General features: G+C 36.8%; 1 protein-coding gene across 1 annotated transcript in view; it reads right to left on the bottom strand.

The window, feature by feature from the left end:
• LOC135698672 (ras-specific guanine nucleotide-releasing factor 2-like) overlaps positions 1–23,432 on the bottom strand; it is a gene marked incomplete at its 3' end in the record, with an annotated part of 206,776 nt that overhangs the window by 129,029 nt on the left and 54,315 nt on the right. Inside the window, exons 2-3 of the mRNA XM_065218750.1 lie at positions 16,006–17,140; positions 982–1,050 (exon numbers count right to left, since the gene is read on the bottom strand). Coding sequence (XP_065074822.1) covers positions 982–1,050; positions 16,006–16,095 — 159 coding nt within the window. The remainder of the gene's footprint in view (positions 1–981; positions 1,051–16,005; positions 17,141–23,432) is intronic.

Genomic DNA, 23,432 nt, shown 5'->3' on the forward strand with positions numbered 1-23,432 from the left:
GTTTATGTCGGTTCAATGTCGGGTCAATGTCGGGTCAACATCGGGGTGCGGTGTGGTAGAAGTCAGGTTGGTGTCGGGTTGGCTTAGTTTTTTCGCCGGAATGTCGACCAGAGCTCTGTTTATGTGTAGGTTACACTCAATTGAATGATGTATAGCGTTTCTCAAATGAGAATGATCCATGCCTTCGTCAAATGACTAAGCATCTGATATCACCCATTCGGAGGAGGTCCCGTTTGATAGCGAATAGCTACTTTTCTCATTTTCATCAAAAATGTTCAAATGATTTTGAGAATTTACAGCACTACATTCGGGTGTTCAATTCAGAGGTGACTGGAGGCGATACTTAAAAACGAAAAGAACTATCAATGGCAACCTTTTTGCGATAAATACTCTCTGGCCTCAGAAATGATGCAATTTTCAAACCAGTCATCAGTCACCGGAAGTCGCCATCTTGAATTTAAAAATGGCGTCATACATGGGCTTTCGGTTCTAACACATCACTCAGATTCCAAAAATATCCATTTTGTGGGTTATTTGAAAACATTTCCCAGTTTTTCTCTAACCTGAAGCCGCCATCTTGGATTTCAAAATAGCGTCAGGCATGAGTTTCCGGTCCCTACACGTCACTCTGATTGCAAAAATACCCATATTGTGGAGTATCGAAAGTATTTCCCAGTTTCTCTGTAACTGGAAGCCGCCATCTTGGATTTCCAAAAGGCAGCAAACATAGATTTCCGGTTGCTACACGTCACTTTGATTAAAAAAAAAAACAATTTTGTGGGGTATATGACATGTGGGTATATTATGTATTTCAAAAAACTTTATTCACGAATTGAATTCCAAATAACGAGGTTTTTTAACGAAGTAAATCCTAAAAAAGAAGTTTTGTTTTACGCACTGATTCGATTTACGAACACCCAGTTCGTAAACAAAGGTTCCAGTGAATTTGTTTGTCATGTAAATTGGAGAGGTACAACTCACCTGGTACAGGACGAACCATCTCATCTGCCATTTGTTATTGTCTGCTGTTCGTTTGTGTAAGTATCCATGCTGAAAAAAGACGGAAAAATAAAATTAAAATTAAAACTAAAATCGTAAAAATTTATTGGATGTTATTTTTGTCGGTATGTACAGTGATGTTGAAATCAATGAAAAATAACCTGAATTTTCATTGGTTAGTTGAAGTTTATTTGAGAATTACTAAATGTTTACTTTTTTGTTACTTTTTGATCTCTCCCGAGGAAGAACCGATACCTTGTTTTGGTATGCTTGTGGTATAAAACCATGTTTGATATTATTCAGTTATCGAAATATTTCGTTAAATATCAAATAAATACCACAGTACCAAAACGTTTTTATACAATAACACACAAGAGAATATATATAACAAAAAATAAGATAGTTTCTCCTGCTCGGGCTGCCACAATTTTGATGTTGAAAATTGTTTAATGAACTTCCCTAAAATTGGAATGTTCCGATGAAAAAAGTTAGGACTCTACCCCAGTAGGAGAAAACAACTTATTGATACTGAAATTTGTTGTGAATTAGCCTGACAAAAGAGGTGAAATACCAAAAAATTGCATACCAAATACTTTTAAATATCTAAAATATATTTTCGATACCAAATGAATAGCTTTGATATTGTGCTATCGTTTTGGTACTGTATTTGCTTAATTTGTAATTTAGAATTAGGATGATACCGTGGGAACATTTGTTCATTTTTTTTTTTTTATATTTTAACTCTCCATTATAATCCATACCAATTTCACGTATCGAGATATTCAATCCTGCTTGGGAAACAGACATTAACTCACAACATTCGTTTTGCAATTTCACACAAAATAACGCGGAGCTGCTTGCAATCTGGAATGATGTGCCGAAAAAGACTGGGTTTGAAATTTTCGAAAATGCATCAAAGTAAATTGCACCATAAAAGCAGGACAAAATATGAAAAGCATGGCGTATCCAATCTAAATATCGTTTGGCATGTTGGCAATCTTCTTACATAGGTATAAAACTCATGAGGACTAGTCTGAAATTTTGGGATTGTAGCAAGAACACTTTGATGTCACAAGAATGGATCAACCTTGAATACCCTTACTGAGAAATAACCCCAACCCAAGAAGAAACGGAATGCACTGTGGAAATAAGGATAGTAATTTCTGCTGTTGCTTGAATTCTTGTATCTATTGGAAGACTTAAAGACAACGGTCACCCACTTGTGGAACCCGGACTGCATCGACCAACGCACAAAATAAAATAAATAAATTTCCTTTTCCCAGAGGTCATAGACCAGAAACCGAAATGATCCGACTCCTAGAAGGCTAGTGAATCAACTACTTTTGAAACGAAGATAGCGTAGAATTCCTTTTTTGGTTGCTTGAATAAATAAGAACCTCTGCATGATGTAAGAAAGAAATCCCGACCGAGAAGGATAGCCTTTTCGTGAACGAAACAGTTCATCCAACAGCGGCTCACGATTTCTCGGGATCAAGAGAAGCTTTATGACGGTAGTCCCGGAGCTCGTAGAATTGCAGTGCTAGTTTTTGGGAAATGTGATTCTCCACCGTAGTATAAAATACAGCAAGGATATGTGCGGCTAGGGCATCCAACAAAATAGTCATTGTTTTTATATGTTGAAACTGATTTTCAAATATTTGCTTGTTTACTCATTGGTTACGACATTAAGTGTGACTGATATATAAAATAAGTAAATTACTTGATTTCATCCACGAAAAACTTTCAATCAATACTGACCTTTAGTGGACAACCTGGGGTTCTTGGATTGTTCACAACCTATGATGGACAATCTACAAGAAATTCATATTAAATGCAAGAATTCAGCTCATAGAGTAAAGCGCTATATCATCGCGTTGGGTAGAACTAATGCGTTTGTTCCGATACATTAGTTTAAAAGCTACACACAAAAGTACACAGCCCATAAGAGCGCATTGTATGAATATTGGTGATATTGATATCGGGTTGATATCGGGTATCGGGATATCGGGGGATATCGGGTTCAATGATATTTTATATGATGATGATGGTCCCACATCTTACCCCTACAAAGGTTTGAGCTGGACGATTTATCTTTAAGATAATTAAATATGACATTTTAAGCAGGTTAGCAAACAAAATCGAACTGGTTACAGTTGCTGATATAAATTCCCTCTAGAGTTTACAGTTGCTTCACAGCGATATAAATGTGGAAAAGCTCAGGCGTCCACCTCTTAGTTCGCCTTTTTGTCCACCTAAAATATTCATAAGTATTACAAGCAATCAAGAGTTAATGAACAATCAACAAAGCATCCTATTACACTAGCAACCCCACAATCTGATGCTATCATAATTTTCAGCAATTTCAGGAATGCTCACGAACCCCTAACATTTGCCAGAAAATATACTTCTAACTCAAGGTATCTTTCAAATAAGCTTCAAAGTTGTATTTTTTTTTTATCAAATGTTAAATTCAGTCCTCTATATCCATAATATGCGCGCGAGGCTCAAACCTTTGTAGACTACTTTTTTTTTAATTAATCTACTATTAAATCAAATTATAAATATCCATCATCACCATCGAGGCAAACAGAAATAGTTTTTTCAGTGCTACAATAATTATTAAAAAAAAGTCGTGTAAAATAATTCGTTAGAGATAACGTCATCAAGATACATAATTTGTCAATTCATAAAAAAAATCACTGGATAACTGGATAACTGTTCAAAAGACAGTTTTAACGTGTGAAATGCAGTGTCATTTAAATTCAGTAAGTGTTGATGAACATTTGATATGTCTAGGCATCGAATTGAAAACATTTATTCCTTTATAATATAATGAATTTTGTGAAGCACAAGTCCAAAAATGTGGTGTTTTTATTTCAGCCGCGTTTCTAGTATTATATCTATGAAAGTCACTTCCTCTTTCAATTCGACCACACAAATATCGAGGCAGCAAACCGTTAACTACTTTAAAAATGAACACCATAGTCAAATATACAATTCTTTGCTTCACCGACAACCATTGTAAGGCGTCTAACATCAAAGTTGAGGAAGTGTATCTATTACATCTCAAAATCAAACGCATTATTTTATTCTGCAAGCGCTGTAATCTCGGTATTTGTGGTCATTGGCCAGAAATAAAATGGAAGGGCAAAAGTCAAGATGAGGAGAGATGATTGATTGATTGAGCTGTATTTTACTGGCAATAGTTAAATCGTTTTTCAGGCGACATAGAATTCCATACTTCTTGGCAATTTTCTTGATGACATTGTCAATGTGAGAGTTGAACTTAAGTGTGTCATCAATAATCACGCCAAGATATTTAATCTCCCGGACGCGATCAATAGTCTCATCATCAATTACAACAGAGACGTTCTCATTTACTCGATTCCGCGAAATTACCATAAATTTAGTTTTACTTGTATTCAATTTTAACTGATTATACTTCAACCATCTACTTAGAGAACGCAAATCTTCATTCAAGTGTAAAACGGCATCATCTAAATCCTTAGCTGCAATGAATAACACAATGTCGCAAAATCGTAAAACACGTCGCAAGTCATTAATATACATAATAAATAACAGGGGCCCTAATACACTTCCCTGGGGCACTCCAAGGTTATTCCCCTCGGGACTGAAAACAGAATCATTAAAAACAGTCCGTTGAGCTCTGTCAGACAAATAGCTTTCAAACCATTTATATGCTGTACTCGTAATTCCAAAGCGCTTGATTGATCTTAACAATAAGGGCCTAGAAATTGTTTCAAAAGCGCGTTTAAGATCCAAAAAAAACCAGCCACAATGGTCTCTTTACACTCCAAGTTACTTTTCCACTTCGCTAATACCAAATTCAACGCGGTTTCACAAGAATGACCTTCCCGATATCCTGATTGTGCTGGTATCAACAAACTATTACTATTTAAATACTCCAACAGCTGGCCTTTAACAACAAGTTCTAAAATTTTCTCTAATGTGCGCAACATGTTGATGGGACGAAACTCTTCGGCTTTAATCGTTCCAGCAACTTTTTGAATAGGGACCACTAAGGATTCCTTCCAAATTTGTGGCACATGTCCAGTTTGTAATGATTCATTAATAAGGTCCAGCATGATGTGGCCAATGACATGAAAGCAATATTGAATAACTCTAGCATTAACATTATCTACTCCGGCCGATTTTCCTAATGAAAAACAAATAACTCTAAGTTCATCATATGTAATTGGGTGAAAACTTCAAATCTACAACTACTATTGACTGGCTGTTTTATTTCGTCAGGTTCATCGACCAGTTCAATAGATTGATTAATCAATGAAACGCTATCTACGAAATAATCATTAAACTTAGCTGCAATTACTTGTTCTGACTGTTGTTATGTGCCATTAAAAGTTACGGACCGCGGTTTGCAATTACTAGGCTTTTATAAAGATTTCAAAATTTTCCATAACTCTATGCTGTCGTTTTGATGCTGATCAATCTTCCTTTGTGAACATACTCATAACGAGTTTTCTTTATCGATTGTGAATACTTATTACGCGCGATTGTGTACCTATTCCAATGATTGTCATTATTTGATCTACAAAACTTTGTGTACCATTTGTCCCTTTTCCGTTTAAGACGCTAAAGATCCAAATTGTACCAGCTGTTCGAGTTCTTCAAAGAAACAAACTTTTGCTCAACTAGTTGATTAGTACAGGTTTTCAAAGCGTTATTAAGAACAGCTGTAGATTCATCTAAGTTATCGGCCGCGAATGGAAAATCCACGCTCCTGTCAACAATATTCGAAACAGCTTGCTTCGAATATTTCCTCCAGCACTTCAATCTTACAAAATTATCGTTATCGTTAACATGGTCTAAGACATTAATCACTAAAGTCTCATGATCGGTTATTTTCAAATCAGTATCCGTAACTGAACAAATGGAATCAAAATTAGAATAAACGTGGTCAATTAAAGTTCTACTGTGCCTGGAAATACGCGTGTATTCATTTACCGTTTGCTTTAAATAAAAAAAAAAACTAAGCTTCAAATGATTCGAATTATGGTTGTCACGCCAATTAATATTAAAATCACCAGCTAATATATTTAATTTACTAGAATCAAGGAATGTCTCGAGCCAGTTCTCTAAAACTTCAACAAAACGCTGTTCACTAGAACTGGGAGAATGATACAAAACACCATAATAACCCATCTTCATGCCACGTGCAACTGTAATGCCCAAAAACCAGTTGCCATCAATAACTTCGTTGGTTCGAAGATTGAATTGAACTGATTCTTTGACATAAATAGCAACACCGCCAGTGTGTCTAGAATGTTGTAAACAAGCAGCAACAATATATCCCGGAATACTATACTGATCAAAAGCTTCAGTTTCTACAATATGAGTTTCAGATAAGAAAACTAAAAGAGGACGTTTTTCCTCAACAATCTGACGTAATGCTACGTAGTTTGATGACAACCCCGCAATATTCAAATACAAAAAAATCGAATTGATTCACATTCCTGGAACTTGGCTGCTATTTATTGAAACGCAAGCTGCTTTCCTTCTGATCAAAAAGTCTTTTATAGAGCAAACATTCCTAGCTAATGCTCTTGATGAGCTTCGATGCTTACAGTGAGGTACGTGGAGCATAAATGGATGTGAAAAAAGAAATGCGGATCGCTGCATTTCCTTATTCGGAAGGGGACTGTATTCTATGAAGGGAACAAGAACGTGTGTTTTGTTAGCAAGATGGAAGGGCACCATCTGGTGGAATTCCTCGCCTCAAGCAGAAGGCCCGCAAGCAGCCAGAGAAGCAACAACTGGACAAAGAACGGAAGCATGACGAAGAAAAGCGCAACTGGGACGAACATCAAAGTGACAGTAGTTTGGAATCTAGTTCGTACGCAAAAGTGGTAGCCGGAAGTTCCACAACAGACGCGATTGAGGTGCTCAACGAAGAAGTGATGGCGAGACGAAATCGACAAAAAAGAACAAGCCAGTGGATACCAGGTTCCGAAGAGATTCGATTACCGTTAAAACCCGACTTACTTGATGGCAAAAGAATTGTTTGATCAACAACAGCATATTATGGAAGTGAAGAAAACAGAAGAAAGAAAAAAGTTACGGTCGCGGGAGAAAGTAAGCAGCAAGCAGCTGCCGGCTAGGAAGAAATGAACGCATGTATGATCCTCTTTTTAATTTATCTTAATGAAAAAAAAATATTAATCGGCTCCGTAAAGCTAACGCGGATAAATCAATCGAAAAAATGTTTTGAAATTTTTAAAGGATCAATTAAGCAAAATATGATGCTCGATTTTCCAGAATATTGCGTGACGTAATGCCCGTTTACGTTACTTAATGCATGCTTCTCTTGTGTTGTTTGCCTGTAGCCACTTCCTGTCAAGTTGACGTTAACCCACCAAAGCCCGGTGATATATTTATAGATCAGCATTTTTATCTTTTATCATATCTTCACAGAAATTGGGAACGTAAATTATGTTTTCAACATCACTAGAATGATTCTTGGGATATCATGTTTTCAAATAGTGTGAGAATAATCCTTGGGTTACTTCTGGAAAAATCGTGCATTGTCTGGAAGCTTAAAACGGCTTGGGCGTTAACGAATTAATATACAGGTTAAACGGCGTGATCTGAGCATATTTAATTTTATCCGTTTTGACGAAATGAAACTAAGGCGGTTTTATATGACTTTGAACCAGTGTTGTTTGAGAATTACACCAAGATGCTTTGTGAATGGTGTAAATGATGGTTTTTGTGAAAACTTCAAGTTGAAGCAAATGTAATCTTCAACTGCTCAAAATAAATGGTTGATGTACAGACAAACAGACGTAACTCTTTGAATAAGTTTATCTTGAAAACATCGTTCTTAGGACCTCAGTAACGAAACCTCTTGAGCTTCTCGCGGAAAACAAGTTAGCTCTCTAAGTCGGAAACAACGTTGCATGCAAGGTAAACAGAATATATATAAACGTCATAGTGATTCGATGATAGCGCTGTGATGAGTAATTCGTGGAAATGATAATGTTCAAATCATTCGTTAAACGCGAGAACGATGATCCACAATGAAGCGTTACGTATGCTTGTCTGTGGTTTATGGATCATATCATCATGTTTAAAATGTACGTTTCCTAAAACTTAAACTGTACATGGAACATTTTTTTTTTCTGCTAGAACTTCGAGTAAATAGGATTAATTTATTATAGGCCCAAAAAGTTATAAATTTATTGTATAATTTTCATACAATAAGTGTCTTCTACCAAGACTGACCGACTTTATGAATAATTCAGTAAGGCATCCAATTATGAAAAATGTTTTTTTTTTTTATTTATTTGTCATTATCGTTAATCGCATAACTGCCCCATGTTCTCTGTAATCTTTATGCACCGGGGGACTGTTATGCGAATAATTTAATGCAATAATAACCCTCTACCGACCAAAATTTGTACTGATTGTGCATGCTTTTTTCGAAAGAAACACCCGATATAAAAAAATATGGATTTTTTTTATCTAGATCAAATAAGGTTTTCTAGATTACTGCCACTCATTATATGGTCCGTCCCATAGCATAAATCAGCAAGTCGATAAAAACGCGTTTTAAGTTTGTTTCATACCATTGCTTCTTATGTAATGGAACAACCCGTTTTGCTGTTTTTCTAAACTTTTCTGGACCTGGGACCGACTGCGATGAGTGGCAGAGCAGTTTCTGTACAAAAATATATGTTTTTCATTAATTTTATCACAAATGATTGAATTGATTCTATCCAAACTTTGTCAGCTAAAACTTACGAGCAAGTCAGAAAACATATTGTTTAAACATAATTTTGCAGAATTCGCTTATAAACTATTTACCCCAAATTAATTTACCACAGCGCTTCAAATTTACCTCGTCAAACCGCAGGCTTGAACGCTAAGGATTAATATTCATGCAGCATTAAAAGCTCAATAATTCAAACATCTCTAAACTAGTATCATTATTTTAAACAAATTATACGACCAAGCTACGCTGTGCTAAAAATTTAATCCCTATCTGACCGTTGACGTTCAAGAGACTTCTTCAATCAACTTATTTTCCTCTGTTCGGGACCTAACACTACTGCGACCAGTAAATTGGCCTATTGTAGTATATCCCGTGTCCTTAGTTTAGTGCATGTCGTATTACTCCATCTGTATTGAGAAATGATGAAGTATGCGATTTTTTTACAGTTGCCACTCTTGCATTTATCGCAAGGATCCGACTCTAATTGAAAGGTTCCGCTATGTATACCCTTCGGAGTGTTGAAACACCCTCCAAAGGCGCGCCCCTTTGTCAGTCAAAATTGGATTCCTTAGCAACAAAATTAAGGTATGACACCGATAATGACCATGCTTCAGAACCCTAGTCTTAACCACTTCAAACTAGGGAACAACGAATAGAAGATTAGGAATCACATAGATGAAGACAACTAACTCATTTTTTTCCTTCTTTCAAGATCATCCTCGGTAGACAAAGCCGAGTATTGTCACTATCAACAAGGCATAAAAAGTAACAAGGACTAAGATGTGTTCCTTGGATTACTGAAAAATCCTGTTCCCCTAGTTTGAAGTAGTCAGGACTAGGAATCGGTGGTAGATCTTACTCGCCGTAACGTACCACGAAAAGGTGATCTACCCACGTTACGGGGCTTTACAACTTACTTATTACTTACTTATTACTCAATTCATAATTCAAGCAAGTTGAACGTCGAATTCAACAGTTCACACCTATAGCGCATACCCAACGACGAACTGTTTAAAACAAAATCATGAGTGGTTCGTTGCCCCACGGTGCCGAGTCTATGCCCATCGCACCGTGTTCAGGTTTCTCTTTTGGTTCGGTGGTGTGCCAAAATGCTGCACCTACACCGGGTGCTTTATCAAAGAAACCCAGTGCTGTGCATACATGAGTAGGTTGCCACCGAACCGCACCGAGCGGTGTTTTTACCAAATATGCTTCTTACTTTTCCTTGGAGGCGACTTGAGTTTAGCTTCCGCTTTCATTCGTGCCATCAACTCCTTTGCTTCTCCAATTTTTATTCCTTCAGCAGTGCCTGTCGTTTCGACTCCTCTTCGTTCTTTAGCCGCTCCATATCGGTATAGTTCACTATCCAGAATTTATAGTAGTAATACACTCTCCACTGTTCTTCTCGGCATCCGCGGATCACACATTCATCACCACCACCTTTTGTTCCAGGTCCTCAACTGCTTCCTCGCTTGGCGATGCAGCTACGTACTGATCTCTTCGTCATTCCGTTGTTGGTTTTCTTCTTCCGTTCGTTGTCGTACTAGCTACTTCCGATCCCTCCGCTTGGGGCAGGAATTCATTCGATGCCCCTCCGTTTTCAAAGGAAACACAAATATGTTCCTCTTTCGAATGAAGAAATGCAGGGAAATAAGAAGCAGCTTTTTCACATCCATATATAGACCCCGGACACCTGTGTGCATGTCGAGGCTCAAGGCAGCTGGAAATTTCTACTGAACTACTCGCTTGACATCAATGTTCAACCCAGAACCCTGCGGAATAATTCAATGCTGTGCCTGCCCATACAGCGAACTAATTATAGCATATTCGGCGCAATCTGTGGTTTACAGAGACTCTTCAATAGGGTCTCCGCACTATTTGACTTTGACCTGACTCGCCAGCTGCTTCGCTGGAGGTTTAGTTCGTTTTTTCTAGATCAGGCGTTAGGTAAAAAAGGCGAAGATCATTCTGGCAGATCAAAAGAATCCTGGGATATCCGGACGTGATTTGGCGAAAAAAAAAATCATTTACAGTACAGTTCGGTGAATCTGTATGCGAGTAAGTTTTCGGTCGTACCATGCCAACAAAAATTCCAACAGTACGCTGAAACAACACCTGGTTGCCAAAAACTGTGCAAGGAAGCTGTACGAGCAAGATCTGATCAAGTATAACGGATGTATTTTGATGGACGGTGAAACTTACATAAAAATGGAATTTTGGACAACTTGCGGGTCAAAAACTTTACCTTGCAAAACGTAATGGGAATGCTCAGGGTAAGTTCAAATTTGTCCTTGCAGATAAATTCTCTCGCAAGTTGATGATTTGGCAAGGCATATGCAGTTATGTAAAGAAAACAAAGAAGCGCCTACGAAAGGACAACTTTAAAAGGAGGAATGTCCAGAAGAGAATTTTGCCATTCATTCAGTCACAGGAATGTCCCGTAAAGTTCTGGCCCGACAAAGTCAGCTGCCATTTCAGCAGAGATTCCACTGATTGGTATGAGCAAATAATGTCTTTTGTTGATAAACGCATCCACCAAATTGTCCAGATTTTCGTCCAATGGAAAAATTTTGCGCTGTTATCAAGCGTAAATTGAAGGAATGTGGCAAAACAATCAAAACAACATCTGATTTGGAGAAGTGGTGGAAGGGTGATGGGTGATATTCAGCGAAAAGTTCAAAAATTCATCCGAAAAGCTGACAAATAATTTTTATTTTTCCCTTAACAAACCGTACGGCATTCAGTACATTACCGTACTGACCTCCGGAAGATTCTATTTAAAAGTATAAGATGAAACGTTGAGGAAGTATCCTTTCTATTGGTATAACACATTTGAAAACGGATAAATAAATCCAAGACACATTATTAAAAAAAAAGTGTCAACTTAATTTTCAGTTTGGGACCCCAAGAATTGTAGAAGATTAAAATCCAACAAAACCATACAGTGAGTTCTGTGAATGCTTGAACGTTGAAAAATAAGAGAACCGTTGCGCAGAAAAGGATCCCAACGACCCACAAACCCAAACCCCAAATGTTTTGAAGCAAGTTTTTCAGCCCTAGATTAAAGTCTGCCATCCATAATCATATGAATTCAACCATCTGAATCGAAAATATGCCGGATAGAATAGAGCAGCAACCCTCGAGACGGTTTCACACGTACCCACAAAACAGCGCATAAAAATCATAATGGTCCGTTTTTCAACCGACCGTAACATACTGCTGCAAGCCGATACACAACCGCAACATAGAACACATTTGCCTTCTCGTTTGTCACATCCCTTCGGACGTGACTGGGAGGTATTTACGGTGTAAGCACATCTCAATTTGCCAGCTTTCAACACTGCCGTTGGCGATTCAACTCGTACCAACATAAAGAGTGTGCTTATGGGACACTGAATGTGTTACTGTGTTGAACGGCTTGTGTAGTCAACGCTGGTAAAATGTCCTCGAAATATAGAAAGGGGCCTATACAGCCAGGAAAATAAAAAGATTGCAGCATGGCACAGAACCACAAGTAGTATTAGAAATGCTACTTGTAGCTAGCTTATTGAATGGTGTTTAATCAACTATAATCAATCATCAATCTGATTCGACCGCAGTAAATGAGAATGGGAATGATTTGAATCGACGCCCCACGTATTCTAGTCGAACCAACATAATCGGGTCAGAACACCCTTTGAGACAACGTAGCAACGTAGCTACCAGTTATAGTTGTTATGGTCATCGCGACCAAACCAGGACCAGTTTTCCCGGTTTAAATATGCCATTGGCCAGTTTGAATTCAATGCTTCTGCTGGAATTATTCAACATTGCCTCACACACAGTGGTAACCATTTTGGACTGATTCCTAGCAGACTACCAAACTGATGACACATTTTCTGACTGTAAGATTGTAACGTTGAATTATTGCAGGTTATAGACTAGGGTGCATCATTTTGAAAAAAAAAATCGATTCAAAACCCCAAAATATGAACAAAAAATGATAAAGAATGATGAAGGTTAAGGAAGTTTGTATAGAGACTACGGTGTGTACTAGTATGATGATTTTTTGATTTCCACTTACATTACAAAGTGTTGCTTTCTGCCGTTTTTGTGCGCTTTTATAATAGCTTCTCAAACATTGATTTTAGGGGTAAAGTTTGTTCAACCACTGCTTTTTATGTAGACGGTTTGATGATTAATCCACAGCACCCTCTCAGATTTCAATGAAACTTTGTGCGTGTATAGATTTCGTCTACTTAAGCAACTTTGCATACTTATTTTCTTAAAAAAATATCTAGACCAACATATGAAAAGGGCAGAACTTTCTTTTCATCATTTTCTTCAAAATAATTATATCTCAATAATTATAAGTCCTACAATAATGTTGCTAACCGATGATTTGTAGATAAATAAATGCACTTCCATAAGAAAACATAAAAATTAAGTATTTTTAACACTGATTGAGATTTCTCAAAATCGCCATATTCTAAAAATCTGAAACTTTTTCTACAGATAGAAATATCATTTATCTACAACTTGAACACTTTTAAAGAAAAACAAATTATTCAACAAAAACTTTTTCGTGTTCGCACTATGATTTTTTTTCAGGGAGGGAAAGAGAAATTTCAAAATTTTGAAAGACGTGTTTCACGTCTACCACTAAACAGGATTGTGTTCAAATCCAAATGAAAAATAAAATGATCTTTTATAAATTTTTGAATATTAATGAAGGGTCAAATAGCTTCGGAGATATGGACGGAACATGTTATGGTAAATATGGGTGTCGATATATCAAATCACATAAATCGCAAACAAGATATTTTCAACGAGTGAGAAACCCAGTTTCAATGTTACGAAATGTACCTCTAAAATATATATTGTTTCGCGTTTAGGATCTAGGCACAAAACAGGTACGATGTAGGTACGATGTAGGTACGACCACAAGCTTATCTGTACACATCTAGAAATACCTAATCTTACAAGTGACGGAATCCATCTTTGACATAAAGGATGACACGTAAACAAACATGTCATGTAAATAGCAGTTCAATTGTTCATTTCAAAACTGATGGAATTCTTGAAACTATCAATAATATTCTCCAAAATTACATTTATGTCAGATGGAGCAGCTGCTCATTATAAAAACAGAAAAAAAATTTGTCAGTCTATGTAAGTTCAAATCAATGCACAAATTGGAATCAAAATGGCATTTCTTTGCAATATCTCATGGCAAAGGTCCCTGTGATGCTACTGGTGGAACTTTAAAACGAATGGCAAAAGAGTTTCTCTTGCCCCCTAGGAAATACTATTACAACCTCACGAGAGCTCTACAGCTGGCCAGTTAAACAAACAGAGAAAAGCATCACAAAATTGAATTTCTGTTATCTATCTACTGAGCAATACGAAAAAATTGTCAGAAGAACTAGAAGATTTGTTTCACCACGCTAAGACGATATCTGGTTTTAAGCCTGTTGCCAAAAATCAAATTGTAGCTAAAAAATCTTCTAATTCAACGGAACTTTAAAAAAATACTTTGTTTGACAATGCCGAGAAATAATATGTAAAAGTTTTTCTTTAAATAAGATAAAAAAAATATGAAATAGGATCACCATTTTTTGATACTCTGTCAATTAAACATTATATTAAAATTAAATTATATCAAAAATAATATCATTCCCATGAGGATTGAAAACGTCTTCCTTATCTGTTTTGGTGTACCTTTCATTTGAAGCTTGTTGAGTGCAATCCAGTTTAGTGGTAGGTTTCACATGAGTCTCAACATTTCAATATTTCTCATGTTTACACTAAAAAAAATCATTGATTTTATTCAGTGCGAACACGACACAGTTTTGTTAAATAACGTTTAAAAGTACCCATCTTGAGATATATGAGCGAGTTATAGATAAATGATCTGTAGAAAAACAAAATCCGATTAAAAAAAATGCCTTATTGAGAAATCTTAATTTATAAATGGGACTTGACATTATTGAATTATAATTTTTCGAGGAAATTGTAATCAAAATAGTTCTGCACTTTTTAAAAGTTGGTCTAGCATTTTTTAAAGAAAATATGTGTGCAAAGTTGCTTAAGTAGACGAAATCTACACACCCACAAAGTTTCATTGAAATTTGAGAGGGGGCTGCCGATTCCTTTATCGAGTTAGCGTGAAATTCGTCATTTAATTTTTTTCAGAATTTGGAAATGTAGAAGCAAAGTGATTTTAGAAATTCTTCCATAGTAATTCCCATACAAACTTCAAATCATTTGTGCGACGTCTAAACCTTGATCAATCTTTGCCATTTTTTGCACCGATTCATATTTTGGGGTAATGGAACGAACTAGAGGGTGGCCTATCAAAAATTCATCTCTTTTTTTCAAAATGATACACCCTATTAAAGACTTAAGTTTAATATTTTGTGTTCTTTGTATTCAGCGTATTAAGTGTAACGAAGTGCCTCTTTTGTGAAAAAATATGGGGTTTTTGCGCCACAAAATAATTGGTGGACTCGATAGGCTTTCCTACCTTGCATTACAATAAATTTCTATAAAACATCTAAGCAGGATTGATTCAATATACTTTCTGTAAAAAAATGTTTTTCGGAATTATGAAATCATTAGATGTTATAATGAGCATTAGTACTAATAAATTAAAAAAAGGTTGTAAAGTATGTGTTTGACATATAAACCAAGACGCCCACATTCATCAGGATATAAAACCTGTCAATATTGCTTTCAGAGCGCCACAATAAGCGATTTTACAATTCATGAGTGCTCACGAATCATAACACCGCTGAGTGTGGCGCTCTAAAAGCGAAATTGACAAGTTTTTTTTTTTTTTTATTTTTGTGATTTTTAGCCGTAGGCTAGTTCATCACATTTGATAGTAGAAGGTCAGGCTTAGGGCCTGCCTCTAAGGAAACGTTTCAGTCTAGCATTAACGTAACGTAAAACTGGCTCAGATACTGACAGGTTTTATGAGTCAAACACATACTTTACAACCTCTTCTTGTTAGCATTGTTGAAAGCTTGTCAGAACAGACAGTTTACATTTTGCATAATTCTCATGTAAACCTTAAATGGTCAGTGATGTGTCAGATAGCAACTTAATAATTTCAAATATTGAGAGGTTGTATAGGGGGTGTATTAGAACCGATGGAACTGGCATTGTAGATCTAAATGGAACTAGGAACAATTGTTGAGCCAAATCCAATCCATTCGAACCCTGTTTTGCTTATGTGGATTTATTAGAATACAAAACACTGCTACACTTACCATCGAGTGATCATACTGCGCCCGATCGGACAGCATAATCAGCTGATGCTCGTTGACACGAACGGATCGCTGCATTTTAGGGCTGAGCATTTATAACCGGCGGGAGGCACCTCCTTGTACTTTTTCCACTCAGAAATCGAACAGACAATATCCGTTTTCGAGGAGCGGATGCCCCACCAACCAGAATTAACGGTTTCCACTTAAACGTAATCACAACTTCGATGAATTTTACAATCGAGAGAACTTTTCCACAAGCTGTTTAATCATTCAACCAAACTTTTGCACATTCGCGGGTCGTTTAACCAGAAAATGAGCACCGATGAGTTTTTATGGTTGATTAAATTCACTCGTACTTTTCTTCCAGCGTTTTCAACGGCACGCACACACAAGCAACAACGTGCCCGATCTTACACTGCATTAGCAACGAGTCGAATCCCGTTTGACGAAAATTAATTGCGAAACCCAGCACGTGTTCACCTCGTTTTACTCCGTTTTGTTAATGTGCACACCGTTGTCACCCGTCAGTGGTGGGTGGAATGAAGATCTTGCCAGCTGCTACATCCATCGCATAAACGCTCTCATTGACACGAGCAACAAACGTCGGCTGTGCTTCAAATCATCCACCTTCTTCTTAATTATGATTTCTTCTCGTTTGTCTCCTTTATAGCCCGATCGTTTCGATATGGCGTTACCAACGCAACAGCGGATTCTTCGGCACTAAACTCAACAATGAAAGCTTTTCATGCTTCTCGGTGACACCCAAACAGACGAGTATAAATTTCACAATTACACCAGAGGGAAATTACACTTACACTTTAATTTTCATTCCGTTTGGTGCGTGCTTCTTCAACGATGGCAATGTAGTAGAATAACGGTTCCTAAATGTCACACCGTCGAAATATGCACCTGAATAATGTTTTAAATGATGTTCACTCGATATCGTTGTGATGAATTGTCATTGATCTGTATTTCTATCAGAATTGTTTCAGCCCCCTCGACTGATTTATGCGAGCTTAAAAACTAGTGAAGGATAAGCTCCTTTGCTGTCGAACCTCTAAGACCAAGGAATCACCTCGGTTTGTCGGCCATGTATGTGGCTACAATGTAATGATTATTCTACATATTCATGCAGACTCTGTAAAGAGAAATAGAACGTTGAAGAAACATTAATGGGGAAAAGTATATTTCGAACTTATAATTAGAGAAGTAGTTATATCACGATATTCAAAATATTCCATCCAGAAGCATCACATTTGCAATTTTTAACTGAAACAATTTTCAGATTAAATTTTCAAAGATCGATTCATAAATGACGATTTCTCTCGTGATGCTCTCTTATGAATCGTACAAACCAAGCGAACGATACAGTCACCCCAGTATTATGGGTCACCACCAATTATAGACCATTTTCATTTGTCCATTAGCCATTATGTCCAATTTATCCTTTTTAAAGCCCATTTGACGGATCAAAAAAAGCAACAGTTCAGGTGAGTTGATTCATCTCTCCCTCGATCTGGTGGTTGACATTCAAGTAACTCGAAAGCGATTTGAAAAACTCGACGTTGACCAATTTTCAAGACGCTCCATTCGCAGCTCTATAGAGTTGAACGTCGAATTCAATCATCTAAACAAGGCTTTGTGGTTAAGAGCTTAAATGTACCAAGCAAATGATTAATGACATTTTCATTTGAGAAATACGTAGATGTAATATTACCGTCCTCTTTGCAAATTGTGGATAGCAAGAGCCAACCTCGCCTCGCGCTGAGTACAGTGCTGCCCTTTCATGTTCATGAAATCCCCCATCCTACGTTTCCTTTCCCACTAAAATTACCTTTGGCAGTTAATCACACATCATTTGAGTTATGTTCCTTTTTATGTTCCATCACCAACATGTAACAAGAAGTGTGGTTCCATGGAAGGCAACCACTTCTCCCATTCGTTCAGATTTCTAACATATTCTCAAAGATGTAGCACGCAAACAGGTAGAAATTCAATCGTAAAATGTGTTTATTTTCGTGTTTTGAGCAAGGAAGACAAGAGAGAATCAATTAAGGGGACAGTTCTGAATGCTCAGATTGTAAAAGTCAACTGGAACTCTAGGGAACTAGAAAGATGGACTATTTTGCGACTAAAGGTTGGACACGAAAAAATCCGGACACATTAACAACGCTGCCTTTAAAGCATTTTTTGCAAATTCTGTAAAAGAAAGAGTGTATATCACAGTAGGTCGTCAGGATGAGTTCATTTGTTTACATCATGGCTTCAGCAAGTACGTCGCGATTCGATCCTGTACGCTCGAAACGAAAGTCCCGGTCTCTACGCTCCTGGCAGTTTTCGATCAAATTCCTGGGCAGGAATGTTATACCGCGGTTGACCGGAAGAGTGCCCCGGAAGAATGTCAAATCATAAAGAAGTCGAAGTTACCCAAAAACTTTCTTGCCTGGAACGCAATCTGCAATTGTTAGCTGAAAAGCGAAACTTTCGTTAATTCTGAGATTATGAACCAGCAAATTTACCAGGAGGAGTGCCTATAGAAGAGACTAGCCTTTTCTGGAGCAGCATGAGGTGGATTGCCTATTCTGGCCGGACTTGGCAAGCTGCCACTACTCTAATTCTATCCAACAGTGGTACAGCAAAAATGGCGTCACAGTGGTTCCCAAGGAGATGATTGATTGCTTGATTTATCTTTATTTAGGAGGCTTTCAGCTTGAGGCTGGTTCGCCTCCAACTCAAGGAGATAAATCCGGCCAATACTCCGGAACTAAGTCCAATTGAGGAATACTGGTCAATTGCGAAGCACATACTGAGAAGGGTGGAACTGCAATTGACCTGAAGGATTTAAAGCGGTAATGGAATTTGGCAGCCAAACAAGTGGGAACAGTGCTCGTGCAAAAGATGATGGGCCGTGTACGAAATAAGTTTGAGCAATGGCCTATGTTAAGAAGGAAGACTGAAACAATGGTCTTACAATAAGCATAATACCTATTAATGTATAGCTGTTACATTGAACTATGAAAAATAAAACGCATTTTTAAACCCCAACAATATTTTAGTGTCCGGATTTTTTCGTGTTCAATCTTTATAATCTTCCGCGAGGGTGTTTTTAGTATTTTTTTTTACATCGGTTGAATCCACATTAAAAATTGTTACCTTATATGCAGCAATTTGGAATTAATCAATGCCTCTTAGATGGAAGTTATATAACCTCAAACGATTGAGAACTGTCGTGACCACGACCTTGCAGCAAGTGGGGATGGGAAGTATAGTTAGTTGGATACTTACATGGGATATATGCAGAGAACCATACGATCTCTCACTCAGAAATAAATTCGGAACAATAATTGTTGCGATAAATCTCCCCTTGTTTAATTTTAAACTATTTTTGAGGTAAGCAACGAATATTTTTACAAGCTAGTCTACAACATTTATGATTTATTCGATATTGTAATTAAATTTAAATGAAATATCGTGTTGTAGCTGAAAATTTTTCTACAAGCACAGTTATCAGTTTTTAAAGCAAATTGATATGGTTAAATTTTGGATAGATATGAACACAAAATTTGGATTTCCCATAGTAATTTCCATTTAAACTTCAAATGGTTTGTACCGAGTCAGTTTCTTACTTAATTAATTTAAAATTTTGGAATGCTGATCCTGTCTAAATTTGCAACCGTTTGAGCACTGTGGAGCGAAGATTTAAAATTTGCATAAGTTTAGTCATCCCCTTTTTCCATGGCTGCTTCTTTATTCGATGTTAATATTTTACGTTGTTTTTTATTTGAATTTCCCTATCATGTCGGCCATCATTCGTAGTCCAAAATAAATTCTCAGTTGTCTGAGCTCCAACAGATTTGAAATTTTCATCATGTTGTATGGAATAATGGAGGTTTTCATTTATTTTCAGAGCTTACATGGATGATGCTGGCTATGGCCATCAAGGGGGTGGGGGCATGTCACTTTTTACCCCCTCAATAATTTTAGGGAAGGGCAAAGTATAATTTCCCCTTCAATCATTTTTATACAATTTCCATGTTTTATCTTGAATAATTGATAAATGTTGATGGGCCATTCACAAAACGTAGTAATGTTTTTGGCTTATTGTCCTCAGATCGCCGAAATTTGTTAGAATTTAATGTAAAAAAAATGCAATTCTATATTGTTCACTATTGCTATTTTTCATGACACAATTATTTTAGGCCAGAAACCAGTTCAAATATGTTATCAAGTTAGAGACTTACGTGTTGTTCTCGGTTCTAAGTTGTCATTTGCTTCTCACTACAATAGCATTATCAATAAAGCAAATAACATGCTCGGGTTTATCAAACGATGTAGTATGCACTTTAATGATCCTTACACAATTAAAGTACGTAGCGTATGTGAGGCCTCTTCTTGAGTACTGTAGTGTAGTTTGGGCTCCATATCATGATACACATGTTAACCGTATTGAGTATGTTCAAAAAAGAAAGTAATGTTGGACGAGTTTTCCGCTCCCATCTTATGAGTCACGATGTATGTTAATAAATTTAGATGAGGTCAAAAAGCGAAGAGAGTTCGCAATGAAAGCATTCTTAAACGATGTTATTTTGTAAAAAGAAACAGTCCAGAGGTTTTGGAAAATATTAATTTTTATGTTCTCACTCACTCACTAAGGAATGGAAACTTATTCTTTGTTAACAAACAACTAAATAAACTATCCAAAAAATTGACCATTAATTAGAATGATGTGTATTGCGAATGAGTTGATTCAACAATGAGTAAAAGAAAACTGAAAAAGATTTTCTTTTCGAGGTCAGCCATGCAATTACATTATTTTTTTTATAGCATATTATAATATATATTTTTTAAACTTAGTAAATTGTAAAACAGCACTTTAGACAACTATTGTAAAACGGTCTACACTGACAAATAAATAACATTAACGTCTTAAAAGTTAATAGGAATTTACCAAACGGTATTGTGACCGCCCCACTATTTTTTGGATATTTCATCCTGTGTAGTCGGATGAAAATGATTGAAATTTTTTGACAGCTGTCTGCAACATCATACGACGGACGTGTTACTCAGAAAGTTACTCAGAGACTGAGTTAAGTTGACTCAGTACCTAAGTTACTTTCGACGGGCGTGTATGAGTTAGAGTTTTATGGAGGTTTTAAAGCATGCTACAAGTCTAAATCATGGTCTACAGAACCCTTATAAAACCTTAATTGTTACTTGGGAGTCAATTCATATATTTTTTTAGTGTGGTGTTGTGTTGTTTTTGACATCGGGGTTTCCAATATTTGTCCATCCTCAGGTTTTTTCAATTCGTCAATTTTAAGAGAAAACTAGTGCGATAGCAATTTTTTTTCCTTTGAGACATTGCAACGTGTTCAGAAAGCTTCAAGGAGTATTTTTCCTGCGTTAAATTAGGGAAATAAATTATATGTTAAATGTTAAAAATAATGATTCCTCAAGTTAAATGTTTTTTGAATCATTTAAATCGATGTATTCCATCTGCATTGAGTTCCTAGAAACGTTTGAAAGTAATCATGCAAAGTTTCAAATTGGCTGAGAATCATGTTAAACTAGAATCGTTCCTATATTGCAAAATAGAGGTATTTGTATCGATACAGATTTTGAATCAAAATATCGATAGCATAGTTGATAAGTATTTGAAAGCTCGCGACTGTCTGGGAGATTTTTGGCTCTTTCAGTCTTCTAAAGCAGCAAAAACGTAGCTTCTAAATCCTTGAAGATGTTGAAATATACACAGTTCGAAAAAGTAGTGTAAATTTCTGTTCAATATGATGCACATAAAAGGAGCGTCACATATAATCTTAGTTTAGATTATAAATCGTGTAAAGATTAGAGACATTTCATGAAATGTTGCAAATATTGCATACAAAAGCCCATATTTGTAAACAGCATTGCTTACAAGTTGCTCGTTTGCGTGAAATGAGATATAAGTTTACGTGAATGAATGTTTACATCACAATTATAATCCAGAATTTTTTGCTGTGTATCACCAAAACATTGGAGAGTTGAGGAAATACAACATTTTTCCAGCTTTAGAAGACTGAAAGAGCCAAAAATCCCCAAGACAGTCCTACAAGGCACACCAGGGTAAGTGGGACCACGGAGTATGTGGAGACGGTCATTTTCAAATCTGATTGCTGAATAGTGTGTGTGATATAACATCAGCGGGAGTACGACGTCATTACCACTATGGAGTTTCCTGATTTATCGCACCCACAACTCAGAATTCAGATTTGAAATCATCCCATTTACTCCGCGGTCCCACTTGCCCCGGTGTACCTTGTATTCAAATGTCATATGATATTTCCCGATTACATTTTCAAAGGGACGTATCTGCTTTTGTAAACAACGTTTGTAGAACGACATTTTTTCTAAACTCCTAGCACTCCCACAGAAACTATCTATCAATTTTCTATCCAGTCTTGTATTGAGAAAGGGCAACTTGTTGGATACTTGAATAGTGCATTATGTTTTAATAATTAAAATATGCATTCGATATTTAAAATAATGCAAAAAATCATCTATGAAACGTAAGTTTGATGCACTATATTCCTTTAGTACACGCTCACCTTCACTGTACACGGAGATCATAAGTTTGACGAAAACGGGTCACCTTTTCATGACGAAGCTTTTAACGTTCCATTTAAAATGAAACCGACAGCGAGCGGGAATTCATTCAGAATTAAAAATGACCCACACGACACACGAGGATCCTAAAATTCCAACCATAGCATCAAGTGCGCATACACGTTCAAAGTGAGACATCACCTGAAGCGGGTTTCACAATTTCATTCAGAAGTTTTACTTTGTCACCCGGAACGACCCTTACAGCTTTATAGGTTCCGGCGACGTAAACCAAACAACCGCGAGCACCACGGGGAATGTCATTTTAAAAAGTATCACATTTCAGCAGCATCTTTGGTTGATGGACCGACGAAGAATAGGCACGAGAGAGAATGTGAAACGTGGAATAAGACTAAAGAGCTCAACTGTTCCGCTGCTACCAAACAGATGCGATCTCAACCGACATCAGATGGTTTGACTGACGATTATGGAAATTAGTCCGTTCTAAGTGAAAGTACTTCACTTGAGAGGATAAATTATGATGTTTTTTTTTTGTTATCCTTCTGGGCAAGGTGGATCTTGCGGGAACACATGTAGTGTAATGCAGTCCTATAATGGGGATAAGTGTATTTCGATTGCAACTGCAAGCATCTATGATGGTGGTCCGGTTAGGTGATCCTGACTAGTCTTGCTGCATGTTCGCCAGTCGGTGGTAGCTTGACAAGAACAAACTAATCATAATAGCGTGTACAGGAACCCGTTAGAACGGCTGTAAACCGGAGCCATAGTGACTAATGCATGGCCACAAGATTGCTGACGTTGAGTATTTATCAGCTGCCGCATATCTT

The sequence above is a fragment of the Ochlerotatus camptorhynchus genome, unplaced genomic scaffold (genome assembly GCF_037179485.1).
Source record: "Ochlerotatus camptorhynchus isolate MF236.1 unplaced genomic scaffold, CSIRO-AGI_Acam_v1.1 ptg000093l, whole genome shotgun sequence".
Taxonomy (NCBI): Eukaryota; Metazoa; Arthropoda; class Insecta; order Diptera; family Culicidae; genus Ochlerotatus; species Ochlerotatus camptorhynchus.